This window comes from Petromyzon marinus, chromosome 11 (genome assembly GCF_048934315.1).
Source record: "Petromyzon marinus isolate PM22_M1 ecotype Great Lakes invasive population chromosome 11, UKy_Petmar_22M1.pri1.0, whole genome shotgun sequence".
Taxonomy (NCBI): Eukaryota; Metazoa; Chordata; class Hyperoartia; order Petromyzontiformes; family Petromyzontidae; genus Petromyzon; species Petromyzon marinus.
Genome location: NC_133677.1, coordinates 10,128,079 through 10,144,023, shown reverse-complemented (window position 1 = coordinate 10,144,023; position 15,945 = coordinate 10,128,079). Strand labels below are relative to the sequence as shown.

General features: G+C 43.5%; 1 protein-coding gene and 1 long non-coding RNA gene across 3 annotated transcripts in view; one reads left to right on the top strand and one right to left on the bottom strand.

Annotated features, from left to right (window-relative positions):
• Positions 1 to 3,932, bottom strand: part of KNDC1 (kinase non-catalytic C-lobe domain containing 1) — a 107,990-nt gene extending 104,058 nt beyond the window's left edge. For both annotated transcript variants that reach the window (XM_032952052.2, XM_076066366.1), the window contains exons 1-2: positions 2,862 to 3,932; positions 1,381 to 1,514 (exon numbers count right to left, since the gene is read on the bottom strand). In XM_032952052.2, the coding sequence (XP_032807943.2) occupies positions 1,381 to 1,458 (78 nt within the window). In that variant the 5' untranslated portion in view covers positions 1,459 to 1,514; positions 2,862 to 3,932. The remainder of the gene's footprint in view (positions 1 to 1,380; positions 1,515 to 2,861) is intronic.
• Positions 2,342 to 15,945, top strand: part of LOC116941230 (uncharacterized) — a 37,208-nt gene continuing 23,604 nt past the window's right edge. The window contains exons 1-2 of the long non-coding RNA XR_004402659.2: positions 2,342 to 2,461; positions 9,750 to 9,860. This is a non-coding gene — a long non-coding RNA (uncharacterized LOC116941230). The remainder of the gene's footprint in view (positions 2,462 to 9,749; positions 9,861 to 15,945) is intronic.

The following is a 15,945-nucleotide window of genomic DNA, read 5'->3' as shown; positions in this document are numbered from 1 at the left end:
TGCATTGTCCTGACCAATGCACCCACTCTCATCGATGAGTTTTGGAGAGGGAAAAAACACGCTTTGGGACGTGCCAGCTTCAGACTGTTGTGCAAGGCAGACGCACCACAAGCCGGTCAATGTTAGCTTCTGAAAGCCTTTTCTTATTGCGTCCTGTGTGTCTTACTTCGGATGAGGTTGAAAACAGTTTGGCCACAAATAAGGTCCACTAATACGAAGGCTTTTGAAAATGCCGCTCAATAAACTCATGCTCGTCTTTTTGTGTTGCAAAATGTGTGTTTTTTTATACATTAATTCCGTGAGCAATTTCTTCATTACAATAAATACAGGACATTGTCAACCGAGCAATGCACTAAGTATTCATGTGCCTGGGATACTAAGGTGCATTCGCATGAGGGCATTGGGCAACGCTACAGCATTTAAAGCACACGCCACGAAACATTAATATTTGATCACACACACAGACACACACCACTGTTTGACAAAGTTCCCAGCATCGTGAGAGTCTCTGGTTGTTAGAGCTGTAAAATATATATGAATCACTCGCATGACTGTTTTCTGAAATGCATTAACTTCACTTCAGATCAATGTAACATTTCTCATGCTGCAATCACATTTATTGGCAAAAAAAGAATGGAATAAAAACCCCGCAAATCTATGCACAAAGGCTGCATAAAAAGGTCCTACTGATAGTAATAGCAATTTAAATGAACAAGCAGTATTTGATTAGAAATACATTTTGTTAAAAAAAATGTGTACAAAAAATTTGTACAAAAAAATTAATGGCAGGCACGAACATCCCGTGCAGTGCAATCTGATACATTACGCTTGTAAATCTTATTATCATCACCCATTCAATTAAATTAGGCAGCACTGGAATTGTACAATGATAGCAAACCCGTGCAAACATGACATCAAAGAAATACATGATGTGTAATGCACTCTGACATATGCCAATGCATATATATATTTTTAGAAATTACTGCTTTGATCTATTGACTGCTATTAACGTTCTAGATGCCCGTTGTAAAAATAAAACATATTTGTCATGATTATTTTGAATAGTTTTATATAATCATAAAATACATTGTATATGCATGCAAGCGCATGACAACGGCAAATGTATGCATGCCGAGCGCATATATCAGAGAGATATTTGTTTCATGTTTTAAATTGATACATAAGCACAGTACAGCTTGTGTATATGTAATGTATGCGCACACATATCCGGTGCTGTGCATCATGCATCAATTCATCAGCACGCCCGCACACACATCTCTTGTTCTGCACACCTAACGCTGCACGGGCAATGAGCCAGCACACACGCATCTCACGCACGTGTCACCGTCACCGGTGCATTCACCCATCTCTCTCTCTCACCTCGTCCTCCAGCACAGTGGGCAGTGGCTCATACTCGTAAAACTCCTCGTCCTCATCTTCATTGTAACAGCGAGCCATGCCGGTCTCCTCCTAGGCGACTCTCTCTCTCTCTCTCGCTCTCTCTCCAAACAATCCTAAACAGGAACGCGAACGTACGTGGCAATGCTCGTTCGCTATGCTACCACAAACGTGTGGTAGGTGAGTGGAGAGTATGGATGGTGGGTGAGTGGACGGGAAGGATGGTGGGTAAGTGAGTGGAGGGGATGTGCGTGCTGTGGTGCGGTGCGACGAGGGGGTTATGGCCGGGGGGGTGAGGACCTTAGAATTAAAACATAAAATGCGCAGTCTCCTCCTACTAAAAGCCACCCTGATTTCGTTTCAATCTCCAAAAAAACATCATCGGTGGTTTACCCCGTTCACAAATGAGAAATTTGTTGTAAATGCAATACTTCCCCTGAAGCCACCACACACACACGCATCGCGTGGCATGAATAATGCAAAAGCAAATGCCACTGAAACACTAATCCCCGTATTTTTGCTAGACGAGAGCCCATTGAGAGAGACACCATGCATCTTTTACAGGACCAGGGATGAATGCATTGGTTTGTAACACGAGAGAAGATACAATACATAATATATTAAAAGCAATACAATAAAGTAAACACAACCAAGACAAACCAGTTAAATCATCTTAATGGTTGAACCCACCCGTAATGTTCGTAACGGGCCTGGACCTGCATATTACAAACACTGCATTTGCATATTGAGCGTACAATATCTGCACCAAAGTCGATTATTTTGCACGTGCCAGAATCCGACTCGAGTGCCATTGCAATTGGAAGAATATCGATACAATTAGAAATCCGCGTGAGCTCGCGTCATTGCCACTGATCGATTGACCACGCGCACTGCGAAGCAGCTCGGCTGCCAGCGATTTCGACGGCAAATGCCTCGACCGCCGGAATGATGCATGCAGCACGCACGTGTTGATGATGATGCTGATGACGGTCATCGTCATAACAATCACTCTCACCGCTGCAGACCTGCCTATATTTGATCGTATCGCGCTCTGCGTCGCGAGGTAAGGTTAACCAATTGTTTTGTTCTTTGCTCGCCTATCGGAATGCAGCCGCTATCGCGCGGCGCGTGGTAAATGACATCGAACCGTGCTGCAATTACACAACACACACACACACATATATGTGGTACCGCTTTAAGGAATTGCCGATGCGAGCTGGTTGCGTTGCTTCGCCGTGCGAAGGAAGAACACGAGATTACGTGACGTCATAGTTCACATCGCATGTACTATGCAGAGTGTACACCGTGCGTCTAAAACGCGAGTGCAGGGGTATATATATATGTAAACACATAGGCACGGCGGCGTTTCCACACTTGCTCTGCCATATCACGCACTGCGAAAGCCTCGGCGCACATCACGGTAGTATCATTATTACCATCAGCTCTCTCTCTCTCGCTCTCACCGTGCTTCCAAACGAATAGCGGGGGATCCAGCGGATGTTGCTAATTAAGGTCTTCGTTCATTGCGTAGGCGCCGATGTTGTTGTTGTTGTCGTCGTCGTCGCTGTCCTCCCATGCGCGTTAACGCAACGCGTGTTCACGCGCACACGCGGTGTGCACTGCTCGCTCGCTCGCGCGCGCGCGCGTGCGGGTGGCTCCCGGTGATTCCGTTCGTCTCGAAAGCCGCATCAGCTTGTTGCTACAAACAGCGTCTCTAAGGCTCCGGGGGGCATGACGTCACCCCTTTTTTTTGCCTTTCCCTGGGATTGCCCATTCGCGTTCACAGACTCGCGAACAAAAGACAAAGGTCACCCGTGCGGGCCCTTATCACCGCAGCCTGTTGGGAGAGGCAAAGTGCTTGTTGGTGGCGAGCGACTATTTTCGTTTTTTTTTTAAAAGGCCGGCACGGCACGGCACGCGAGGGTGGCCAGCAAGCAGGGCTGGACCGCCTTGCACGCGCGCGCACACAAAAACGAAATGCGCGTACGCACGCACGCACAGAGACGATGCGATTGTAATGCATTGGCGTACACTAAACCACAGCACAGGGGCAAGCCTTCACAATCGTTGATTAAATGCGACGTCGTGTTTTTGTTGTTGTTGTTGTTGTTTAATTTTAAATGCAACTTTGAATGCAACGTTGTCTTATTATTGCAATTGTGTGCAACATTACTGCGCGGTGTCACTTTTTGCAGGTAACTGCGGTACAGGCAGTACATGTGTTGGCCTACTAGAAATATCTCAGCTTTAACTTGAAGGTTTGGCAGTCCTCCAGTGAAAATAAGTGATTTAAAATGATTGGGAATTGCGTTGGACGGCCGTATGCTTACAACCGCACCATGAATAAGATATGCTGTATTTATACAGCATTACACGAAAATAAATCGGACTAAAAGCAAGCGAAGCTTCCAACAATAACAGCATGAGAATATGATTCAGGAAAAAAAAAAACATAAAATATCGAATGGGATGTAAAAGCATTTGATTAATCAATACATATGTCCACAGGAAGCCCATTCGATGTATTCAAGCAGGCAATTAAGGAGTTCGCTCTGGTCAAAGTTATGCAGGACAAACTATGCCCCAAAGAAGCTTGCCGTATGTTGAAGATTTGTTAAGGTTTGTTGTTTCCCCCTGTGTATTTTACATGCAGCACATGATTTGTTTAGGCACCGAAAAATGTATACGTGTGCCTTGCTTTGCCTTTCATCATAGCCAATTCAATTTTTTTCATTTTTAAGCATATTACTTCAGTGAGTCCAATATTTGTGTATATATATTTACAGCATATTGGACACATTTTAACAATGTGTCAATTGCCCCTATGTTCATGGACCTCAAAATTACTGTTACATATTCCTGGATAGGAAAATCATGTGCATCATTCCAAAACGTGCAACAGCCAGAGCGATATGGATTATTCTTATATCTTATTTTAACATGCAGTACGATGTCATATTAATAATTCAGTTCTTTGTCAATCCATTACAGGATGAAGGCCTACCCACGCCATGTCAGTCACGGTGGGGGCTTTTTCCTATACTTCACGCTGGTCAGTGCAGGTTGCTAAAGGGGGGGCAGGACAAATTCAGATATTACTCATCAGTGGCGTGAGCCTTGGCCAGGAATTGAGCTAAGGTTTGCCAAGTTCATAGCGCAGTGTTCAATCAATCATACGGCCACTTCCTCCACAGTGCTATACTTTGTAGTATTTAAAAATGCAAAGTACCAGATTTATTTTTGGTCTGAAGTCCTGCTTGGGTTGAGATATACACATCATAATGTATATTTTTACAGTGAAGGAAAAAAGTATTTGATCCCCTGCTGATTTTGTACGTTTGCCCACTGACGAAGAAATGATCAGTCTATAATTTTAATGGTAGGTTTATTTGAACAGTGAGAGACAGAATAACAACAACAAAATAAAAAAAAAACGCATGTCGAAAATGTTATAAATTGATTTGCATTTTAATGAGGGAAATAAGTATTTGACCCTCTCTCAAACAGAAAGATTTTTGGCTCCCAGGTGTCTTTTATACAGGTAACGAGCTGCGATTAGGAGCACATTCTTAAAGGGAGTGCTCCTAATCTCAGCTTGTTACCTGTACAAAAGATACCTGTCCACAGAAGCAATCATTCAATCAGATTCCAAACTCTCCACCATGGCCAAGACCAAAGAGCTCTCCAAGGATGTCAGGGACAAGATTGTAGACCTACACAAGGCTGGAATGGGCTACAAGACCATTGCCAAGCAGCTTGGTGAGAAGGTGACAACAGTTGGTGCGATTATTCGCAAATGGAAGAAACACAAAAGAACTGTCAATCTCCCTCGGCCTGGGGCTCCATGCAAGATCTCACCTCGTGGAGTTGCAATGATCATGAGAACGGTGAGGAATCAGCCCAGACCTACACGGGAGGATCTTGTCAATGATCTCAAGGCAGCTGGGACCATAGTCACCAAGAAAACAATGGGCAACACACTACGCCGTGAAGGACTGAAATCCTGCAGCGCCCGAAGGGTCCCCCTGCTCAAGAAAGCCCGTCTGAAGTTTGCCAATGAACATCTGAATGATCCAGAGGACAACTGGGTGAAAGTATTGTGGTCAGATGAGACCAAAATGGAGCTCTTTGGCATCAACTCAACTCGCCGTGTTTGGAGGAGGAGGAATGCTGCCTATGACCCCAAGAACACCATCCCCACCGTCAGACATGGAGGTGGAAACATTATGCTTTGGGGGTGTTTTTCTGCTAAGGGGACAGGACAACTTCACCGCATCAAAGGGACGATGGATGGGGACAAGTACTGTCAAATCTTGGGTGAGAACCTCCTTCCCTCAGCCAGGGCATTGAAGATGGGTCGTGGATGGGTATTCCAGCATGACAATGACCCAAAACACACGGCCAAGGCAACAAAGAAGTGGCTCAAGAAGAAGCACATTAAGGTCCTGGAGTGGCCTAGCCAGTCTCCAGACCTTAATCCCATAGAAAATCTGTGGAGGGAGCTGAAGTTTCGAGTTGCCAAACGTCAGCCTCGAAATGACTTGGAGAAGATCTGCAAAAAGGAGTGGGACAAAAACCCCTCCTGAGATGTGTGCAAACCTGGTGGCCAACTACAAGAAACGTCTGACCTCTGTGATTGCCAACAAGGGTTTTGCCACCAAGTACTAAGTCATGTTTTGCAGACGGGGTTCAAATACTTATTTCCCTCATTAAAATGCAAATCAATTTATAACATTTTTGACATGCGTTTTACTGGATTTTTGTTGTTATCCTGTCTCTCACTGTTAAAATTAACCTACCATTAAAATTATAGACTGATCATTTATTTGTCAGTTGGCAAACGTACAAAATCAGCAGGGGATCAAATATTTTTTTCCCTCAATGTATATATTTTATTAAATGTACCTTCCTGCATTGCGTATGTTCAATCGTGGATTTGTTTCTGGAATATTCTCGGACCTCCTTTGAAGATGGATTTGTGGACAGGATGGCTTAGGAATTCACCTTCATCATCTACATGAGACTGCCTCTTTCGCGAAAAAACTGCACAGCTAGCATTCCATGCCATTTGATAAAAAGGAGTGCAAGGCGAAAGGCACTGAAAATTGCACTTGAAGCACTTAGACGATAACAGGTGATCTCTGCTTGTGGCTGAATGGTAAGAATTACAGCTAAGCTGAAGGTGGCTTCTGATTGTACAAGCTACTGATAAAAAACGTATAAAGGTTTCCCTTGCATGGTGACTTTATCTGAATATAAATTGCATCGTCTACGGCTGTTATTAAGCATATAGCCAACTTTAGAAAACAAATGCAATCTCGATTCAACTTCTTCATGAAAAAAACTTCAGCTGAAAAGACAAAACGAACCGAAAAACGTGTCTAGAAATGGAATGTAAGATTGTTATTTTCAATTTATGGAGGCAATAAGACATCGATTCATGTTTGTTGCTCTGATTTTTTTCTAATAGTCAACTCAGTTTTCAGTAAAAACAATAAAGATTAAGAAGCGCACTGCAACAATTGGAATAACTTATTTTCAACATTCTATTAATTTAACTATTCCTTACGAATATTGCAGTACGGTATCAATTAGAGCTTCCTGACATTGTACTATTCTCCCAATGTTGAAATGCTTACTTAAAAAGTCACTGGTCTCAAAATCAAACAATGCAAACATACTGTACATAACACTATTAATGTATGACAGCAGTATCACTGAGCAGTGGGATCGCATTCATTGCATAGCATGATATTATGTGCCATGGTGAAATACAGGACCACCACAGATTGTCAAGGATTAAAAGAAACACTGTTCTAGTATCGTATTTCAAATCACCACTCACCAAACAGTGGGTGATGAACTCCATAGGCAAGCAGCCTTTGCCTCCCGTTCTTTAGTAGAGTGCAACCACGACTGGTTATATTATTGAGCCACCGTTAGACACAACGGCATGGAACTCATAATCATTTTAAAAGCTTGAGCCAAGGCAGCGAAATCTGCCATTCTTCTTGGTCAACGGTTATTGCTTACAATGTGTGCGTGTGTTAAAATGTTTCGGAGCCCTGTGGGTTCATGGTAAAACAAGGCAACAACAAAAGATGGAACTGTGCCATCTGTCTCGAAAAGGGATATTATGTCGATACAAGATGTCGACTATGCACACCTCTGGAATTCAACACTGTGCAATTTAGGGCATTCCGATGAGGATTTTTAAGTAAATGCCACAGTGTTAACGCTGAAATTCAAGCCTTTTTTTAAACCACAGACCAGCTTTATATTGTAGCAGCATACTTGCATTTTATCTTGCACACTGATATACTGTGAAAGAAGACAGCTTGTGCATTCACGTATTGTACATGTATTTATAAAGTATTTAATTATTGGCGTGAAGATGCATATACAGTACTGTATTCTGGAATGATTACGTTGCTTGAGAAGTATGAAGCATTTAGACAACGTTTTAAATAAATGGCAAGCAAGGGACTGACACCTCGATACCCACAGGAAGGGAGTTTAACACTATTTGTGTGGTGATCCACCAGCCTTCACCTCCAGTGATGGATTATACTGGTAGGAACGAAGTTGTAAACTGAGTGTACCAGCCTGCAATAGATCAATGTGTCCGTCCGTCCGTCCCCTTTCAATACTTTAACGAAGTGAAATCTCGTGCTGTTGGGGTGTAAAAATAAAATTGCGCAAAATTCCAATGTTCCTACCAGCCCACCCTGCAGGGACCTGTTAGAAGTACACCAGCACAGCTGCACCACTGCTTGGCAATTATGTTTACACAACACCGAACACATTTTATTAACTGTAATAAGTTGTTAGCAAAAACAAACTGAATATTTGCAATTTCATACACACTTATTGAATAACACTTTTCACAAAATCCTACGTTTAATAAGCGCGTGTCACTTCATTCTGTAAGTTTATTTCGTATCAACTCCAATGAGCTACGCAGCTCCTTTTGAATGGCAACCCAGCCAAAAACGGCGGATACAGTCGCACGCACGTCACATGGGAAGGGAGGGTTTACAGAGGCTGCATATAACAAAATCAGGGAAATGCTATGGACATGGCTAATACATAGCCATAATTATGCACAATGGAAGTCGAGCTAGCAATCCAAATTTACAGTATGCATGACACGAGTGAGTGGAATTGGCATATGGCATTTAAAATTACATTTAAAAAACAGCATGGATTATAACTGGATTCGCAATTTTAAATTGTCCTTTCCAAAAATAGCATTCTCAAATGGCCTTACTAATGGCATGAGTAAAATTGGCAAATGTGTTGCAGTAGGAGTCGTGGGAGCAATAACATCAATGCAGACTCAGAAGATAAGGTCTGAAATATTGATAAAAGTGACCAATGCATTCCAGAATTTTGGCGCTGCAATTACAAAGGACAATAATCAGAGGCTTTTTTTAAACTTCCAACAAAATCGATGGATATTGAGCAGACTTAGATTCGATTACCGTACTTTGAAAATGAAATGTATGTTTCTCCATGCCTCCAGAGTTCAAATGAGCTGTGAGATATAGGTGACATTGGTGTACCCTATAGGGCACGTTAATGGCAAATCTTAGAAGCAAAGTGCTATAAAAGGATTGAGCATGTTGATGACAGTTACAGAGGCTGACGTGTACTATACATCAGAATAATCACAGAGTGTGGAAACACGGTAGCTCTAATCAAATCCAAACCAATTTGAACTTAACATCACCCTGCAGCAGAGGTGCAAGGCGGGCTTAAGGTTGTTATTTTTTCCCTGTAAAATTAACACGAAACAAAAAAAGAAGTAGAGACGAGAGAGGGAACCCCGAGCAAAGGACGTTGATGAGCACTGCCTTCGAGCGCATGCACGGTTTACCAAATCTCATGCAACAGATATGTACTTGATGTACATAGCGTTTTAATTGCTAGTGCAAATATGCGCGTCAGTTGTATTTAAGCACAGTATTACGCTCTCCAGTCTTAATACACGCTTAGAAGACGTCCCTATTAACACAGCCTATGCTCCTATAACGCGTGTTTTCATAACGCGAATTGTATATAAGGCGATGAATGTATTAGGGAACACAGTATTTTATAACACGGATGCAAATTCGATATAAACGCAATTGAGTGAACTACGTCGCTCGAGTAGGAATAAGCGGTTGTGTGGCAGCCTCAGCGTAGCATCACTTAAGGTGGGATGCTGCTGGATGCTTCTAGATGCTACCCACGTGCCTCAGTCTTCGTGTGGCCAGCGTACGCATCCCACGTGTTATCGTGGACTATTCTTTACCCTTTATTATATTATTTTGCATCACGAGATTTTTCCATAACGCGGTCTTCTTCAGGAGAGTAACTACCAGAGGGACCTGGAATCTTCCCCCAGCCCCCCTCTTGGGGTCTGGGGAACCTTGGCGGCCCACACATCACCCCCTACTGGTGGGTGTCTGCTAGTGCAGGTAAGTACCCCGATTATTGCGTTACACATTTATGCTACTTACATTTCTTTGACACATTTATTTCTGATGAATATGATTTCAATATTCAAAAATGTATTCTCTTCCTGTGCCGTATTATCACAGTGCCTGCCTACAATACAGTATTTAGAAAATAATCTACATATTTAAAGGCACCATGCAATACTCTCACCTATCAATGTCAATGTTTGTCTGTCTGTGTGTCTGTCTGTGTGTGTGCGGCAAGTTCCAATTTCGCGTCTGTCACCTTTAGTTTAATTAGCGATTTAGTGCTGCTTTAGGTTACTTCTTTATTACATAGCGCCTGCTCGACCGTACCAACTAGCACGAGTTCGGTGGGGGGATAGGGCCCCTACCAAGTCACACGCGTTCGGTGGGGGTGAGGGGGGAATTATAATTTGGGTCAACACCCTATAAGGTAAGTCGCACATTGCTCTAGCTGTGGCATCATCGGGGATTGCGGCAATGCAGCTTACTGGAGGAAGAACTGTCCATTCCACATTGGATCTATCCCGACAAGACAACCCTGTTTGCAATATCGCCCTTGCACAAGTCCTGCTTAATTGTGAATTCATAGTGTGAGATGAATGCACCATGTTCCACAAGGGAGCGTTTGAGGCTGTCAACAAAACTTTGCAGGACCTCCGCGACAATTCCAGCATTATGGATGGTGTAACTTTACTCATGCCTGGTGACTTGCGACAAACCTTACCTGTTGTACTTCGAGGAACCAAAGCTAATGAGTTAAATGCCTGCATCAAGTCATCATTCCTCTGGAGGCACGTGATGAAACTGAGACTAACAACAAACATGCATGTATATCTCCATGAAGACCAAGAGGCACGCGACTTTGCTGAAGCTCTTCTTCACATTGGAAATGGCAGTATTGTTGCTGATGCCACAGATGGACATATCACCATGTCTAAAGTCATCCTTTCCACTTCGAAACAGGAACTGGAGGACAAAGTGTACCCAAACATGCAACAACATTTTCAATATGTTATCTGGCTACGGGAGAGGGCCATTTTGGCTCCAAGGAATGATGCTGTTCACAGAATCAATTCCATGCTGTTGCATAAATTACCTGGAGGGAGCAAGTCCTACAAATCTATTGACTCAGTGTTGGACCAGTGTTGAATTCTTGAATTCTATGCAGCTCCCGGGTGTTCCTCCACACAACTTACTACTAAAAATTGGGGCACCTGTCTTGCTATTCAGAAACTTAGACCCACCTAGACTATGCAATGGCACAAGGTTAATTGTCAAACAATTACATTCAAATGCTATCGCCGCTACAATAATTACAGGCAATTCTGAAGGTGAAGACGTCTTTCTCCATCGCATACATATAATCCCAAACGACACAGTCTTTGAATTTAGGAGGCTTCAATTCCCCATCCAGCTCAGCTTTGCAATGTCCATTAACAAGGCGCAAGGACAATACTCTTTGGTTCTATCGGTAAAGTCACGTAGGTAGAAAAAATAAAAGATCACGACTTTTTGATTGCAACACAAGCAATCGTCATCAGGTGGGACAACCACAGCAAGAAAACACTGCTGAAGTAGGCGAAAGATCTGCCGTGGCACGAGGTTATATAGTAGGCCTCGGCAGTAGGGGGGGAGAGAGAAGGGGGAGGTGGGAAGGAGGCGAGGCAGAAAGTGGACCCCGTAGCAGCACCCGGGTCACTGGAGTAAAGTGGACCACCGCAGCAGCACTGGAGCGGTCAGCTGCAGGGGGGGGGGGGGGGGAGAGAAGGGGGGGGGGCAGGGCATATCGGAGAGAGATGCACAGAGAGAGAGAGACACACACAGAGTGTCGGAAATAACAGCTGACATAGGCAGGTTGGATGGAAAAATCAGTCAGTTAAGACTTTACCTGGTTAATAACGTCCTTCCAATGATTGCTCAGTTTATAGTTGTGTCTGTGTTTATATATCTGGATGGCTTCAGGAACAAATCTCTGATAATAGCCGGTGGGTTTTCAGAGTACCTTCATCTTGGAAAAGTCAATTTCGTGTGAGCCCACTGCACTAAAACAATGATCAGCAACGGCAGAGGTATTGGTCCTACCATGTTTCAGATCTGCCTTGTGTTCGCAAACGCGGTCTGAGACGTCGTTTCATTTCCCCAATGTAACTGCTGCCACAGCCACAACTCAGTTTGTAGACACCCGGGTATTGCATATCAGGAATCACATCCTTTACAGATGGGATCAAATCACGGATTTTGTGTACTGTGTTGAAACGGACCTGGATCTTCTGTTTTTTTAAGATTTTGGAAATATTTTTGGGAACCCCTGCTATGTATGGCAAAGTGATGGTATTGATTGGATCCTCAGATGGATGTCTCCCCATGGCTGGGGAGACAGCTTTGGGGATTGTACAGTCAGAATATCCATTCATCCTGAGGGCTTGGTGTACGTGCTCAAGCTCACTGGCTAGGTGATGCTGGTCGGAAATGCAACGGGCCCTATGGTGCAGTATTTTGATGAGGGAATTCTTCTGGGCTGGATGGTGGTGGTAGTCAGGCTTTAGATAGGCATCCGTGTGGGTGGCTTTCCTGTAGACAGAATGTCCCAACGAGCCATCAGGTCTCTTCTCGATCAAAACATCCAGGAATGGTAGCTTGCCATCCTTTTCCACTTCCATGGTGAATTTGATAGATGGGTGTATGGAATTGCTGTGGTTAAGAAATTGGTTCAGTGCTGGCAGGTCATGTGGCCAGATGACGAATGTGTCATCTACGTATCTCTTCCACAAGGAAGGACGTAGGGTGGATGTCTGGATGGCATCTATCTCAAATTTCTCCATGAAAACATTCGCTACCACTGGCGATAAGGGAGAACCCATTGGGGTACCCTCATTTTGTTTGTAGACTGTACCATTCCAGGTGAAGTAAGTGTTGGTAAGGCAGTGTCTTACCAAAGTTAGTACATCTGGGTTCAGTCCCTGTTGGACCAAGTCTTCAATGATTGCAATGGTATCAGGTACAGGTACCTTGGTGAACAGGGAGACTACATCGAAACTGACAAGTAAATCATTTGGAAACAGTGAGATGTCCTTGATTAGAGAAACCAAGTGAGCTGAGTTAAGTACAGCTGAGGTGGTCTTGCCAGTGAATGGAAGCAGGGTCTCGGACAGAAATCGTGCCAGTTTGTAGGTGGGTGAGTTAATGGTGGAGGCGATAGGATGGAGCGGGGTACCTTCTTTGAGGATCTTTGGAAGGCCATAAAATGTGGGTGGTCTAGCAGCCGAGGGTTTTAGAGAGCGCTGCTTGTTCGAATCGATGCGAGAAGTCGAATTGGTGATGATATTGTTGTTTTTTGTAGCTAGGCGGTTGGTGGGATCTCTGTTGATTTTGGTATAGCTGCCACCATTTAGAAGGTCCTGAATTTTGTTGTTGTAAGTGGTTTTATCAATGATGACAGTGGCATTGTGTTTGATGGCTGAGAGGATGACTATGTCATCTCTGTTTTTTAATTGAGAGAGTTCAAAACGCTCGTCCTTGCTGATGTTGCTAATGGGTTTCTTAGCGTTTTTGAGGATAGTAGCGATTTCAGATCTAGCAACGTCTGCCGGGATGTGTCCCAAGTCTTTGAGGGCTACGTCGACCTGGGCAATGATATCATCCACTGGGATGTGTTTAGGGGTCACTGCGAAATTCAACCCTTTAGCTAGTACCGATTTTAGGCTGCCGGAAATTGGGATGTTACTATGATCATTGACAATCTTGTTAACATCTAACTTATTAGCGTGTGGCTCTGACTTCTTTTATGACAGGAGGTTGAATTTAGCAATCAAGTTAACTTTACATTTGGTTGACATTGAAGTAGCTGAAGAAACTGTCATGTTATCTATATGGTCCCAATCAGATGTGGACATTTTATCTGTTAATTCTAAGTGTGATTGTAAGAGAATCTTGGCACGAGGTTATATAATATAAATAATTATAGTATATATTATTATATAATACAAACTCGTGGCACGGCAGATCTCTCGTCTACTTCAGCAGTTTTTTTTCTTGCTGTGGTTGTCTCACCTGATGACGATTGCTTGTGTTGCGATCGAAACGTCGTGATCTATAAATTTTTCTACCTACGTGACTTTACCGAAAGAACCAAAGAGTATGGATTCCTGCAGTCACGAAAGCTTCAAACGCAAGGACAATCTTTGAAAGTGGTGGGACTGAATTTGTCAACTCCGTGCTTTTCTCGTGGCTCTACTTTACGTTGGATGCTCTCGTGTAGGAAATGCCAAATATTTACATTACTTTGGATCAGCAGGTAAGATCATAAACATTGTTTACAAATAGGCTCTTTAATAGGGGGGTGCAGCTCAGCAAGAAGTGGCGGTTTCATTATTTTGGAGAGGCCCTATTTTGTGTTTCATTACTTTGGAGAGGCTCTTGCTTTGGTTGGGGGCGCGACTCCCCTCCCACGTGTGCTGCTTTACCCCACGCCTGCTGGGGGGCAGTTCGGCTGTCGGTGGGTGCTCGCTAAGCCGCGTCCACACCTCACTGCCCTGCGCGGCCTTCACATCGCTTCCTTCCCCGGTCTCCTGCCTGCACCCGTGCCTGCCGGCCACCATTTTGGCGTCCTGGCTACCGGCGACTGTTCGTGATGGTGCTCATGCAGCGCACCTTCATCGCTGTCCCACATCTCATCGCCCCATCCAAAAGTCTCCTGCCTGCCTCCATGCCTGTCAAGTGTCCTGTCGACGGTCTGGTCGCCAGCGGTTGTTTGCGGCACGCATGCGCGCTGTTCTTATTTCACCTCGGCCATTACCTGCCCCACCTCCTTTCTCCCCATTTACCCCATTTATCTTTTACATATTAAAGACCGTCTGTATTTCATCAAGTGCCTTACTACAGTACAATTAAAAACTACAGTACTAAAGACTATAGTACAAATACATCCGTGTTTTTATACCATTACCCATATACTTATGACTCATCGCATTCAATACAAGACAAAGGCATATCATACAACTAAAGTATGACCTTCAGCTTTCATTACAGTGTGCCTGTCTTCAAAAGTGCATTCACAATTGTTTGCATTTCCCCTCTTTCTTGGTTCTTTCCCTAACATGACGTACATAGAAAACTCATCTGTAAAAACTGAGTAAATTTAAAAGTTCAAATTTGTGTGTAAGTCTATGTATGTGTGTGTGAGTCCATATGTGTGTGGGTCGATGTGTTTGTGTGTGTGGGTCGATGTCTGTGTGTGTGTAAGTCGATGTGTGTGCGTATGTGTCTTTTTCGCCCGGGCAATGCCGGGTACTTCCCGCTAGTGACCACATAAAGTGTGACTGTCCCTGCAAAACAGCCCCCTTCCTGTTCTATTAGCTCATTCATTTTATGATCCATTAATATTTTTTGTTAACTTTTGTCATTAATAACAGCAGAAATGTTGTTGAAGTTTCCATGTGTATCAATGTGCAGTTGTGTAATGCAGATTTATGAGTGTTACATAGCAATTCCTGACAGAGTTTTTTTTTCCGTAATAGGAACTTGGTTTGACATTTTTGGTTATTACATTGTCTTGTACGCTCACAGGAGTAACACAGTAAGTAATTTACGGGATAGTATGCAGTGCCTGGCTCGTCAATGGAAGGATGCAAGTTAAAATCCTAAACAGGAGTAAGCCTATTGTCCCTCCACGTTTTATATATATATTTGTTGGTAGTGAACAGTGGGCACACAACTATGGGGAGACGAGCCGGAATATGAGAAAAGTTAACCTCTGGTTCATACCTACCAAGGAAAAATTATGGTCATGGCCATTTAAGAAACAACAATTTTTTGTTGTGTTTTACATGGCAAATTTAGACCAATCTAACATTGCAGCATTTGAATCTTCTTTCTTATGGCAGCATGTAAAATATGAATATGTCCATCTTCTTTCTTACGGCCGGATGCAAAAGCAACAGTTTTGAAACGTTTTATTATACTGTAGTTGAATGCCAAGTTTTTTCAACCAATCCAAGGAGTGTACGGATCGAAGTGACACCACCAGGATGTGCATGGATGTTCGTCGGTGATGGGTTTGATGGTTTGGACTTTACGAGTT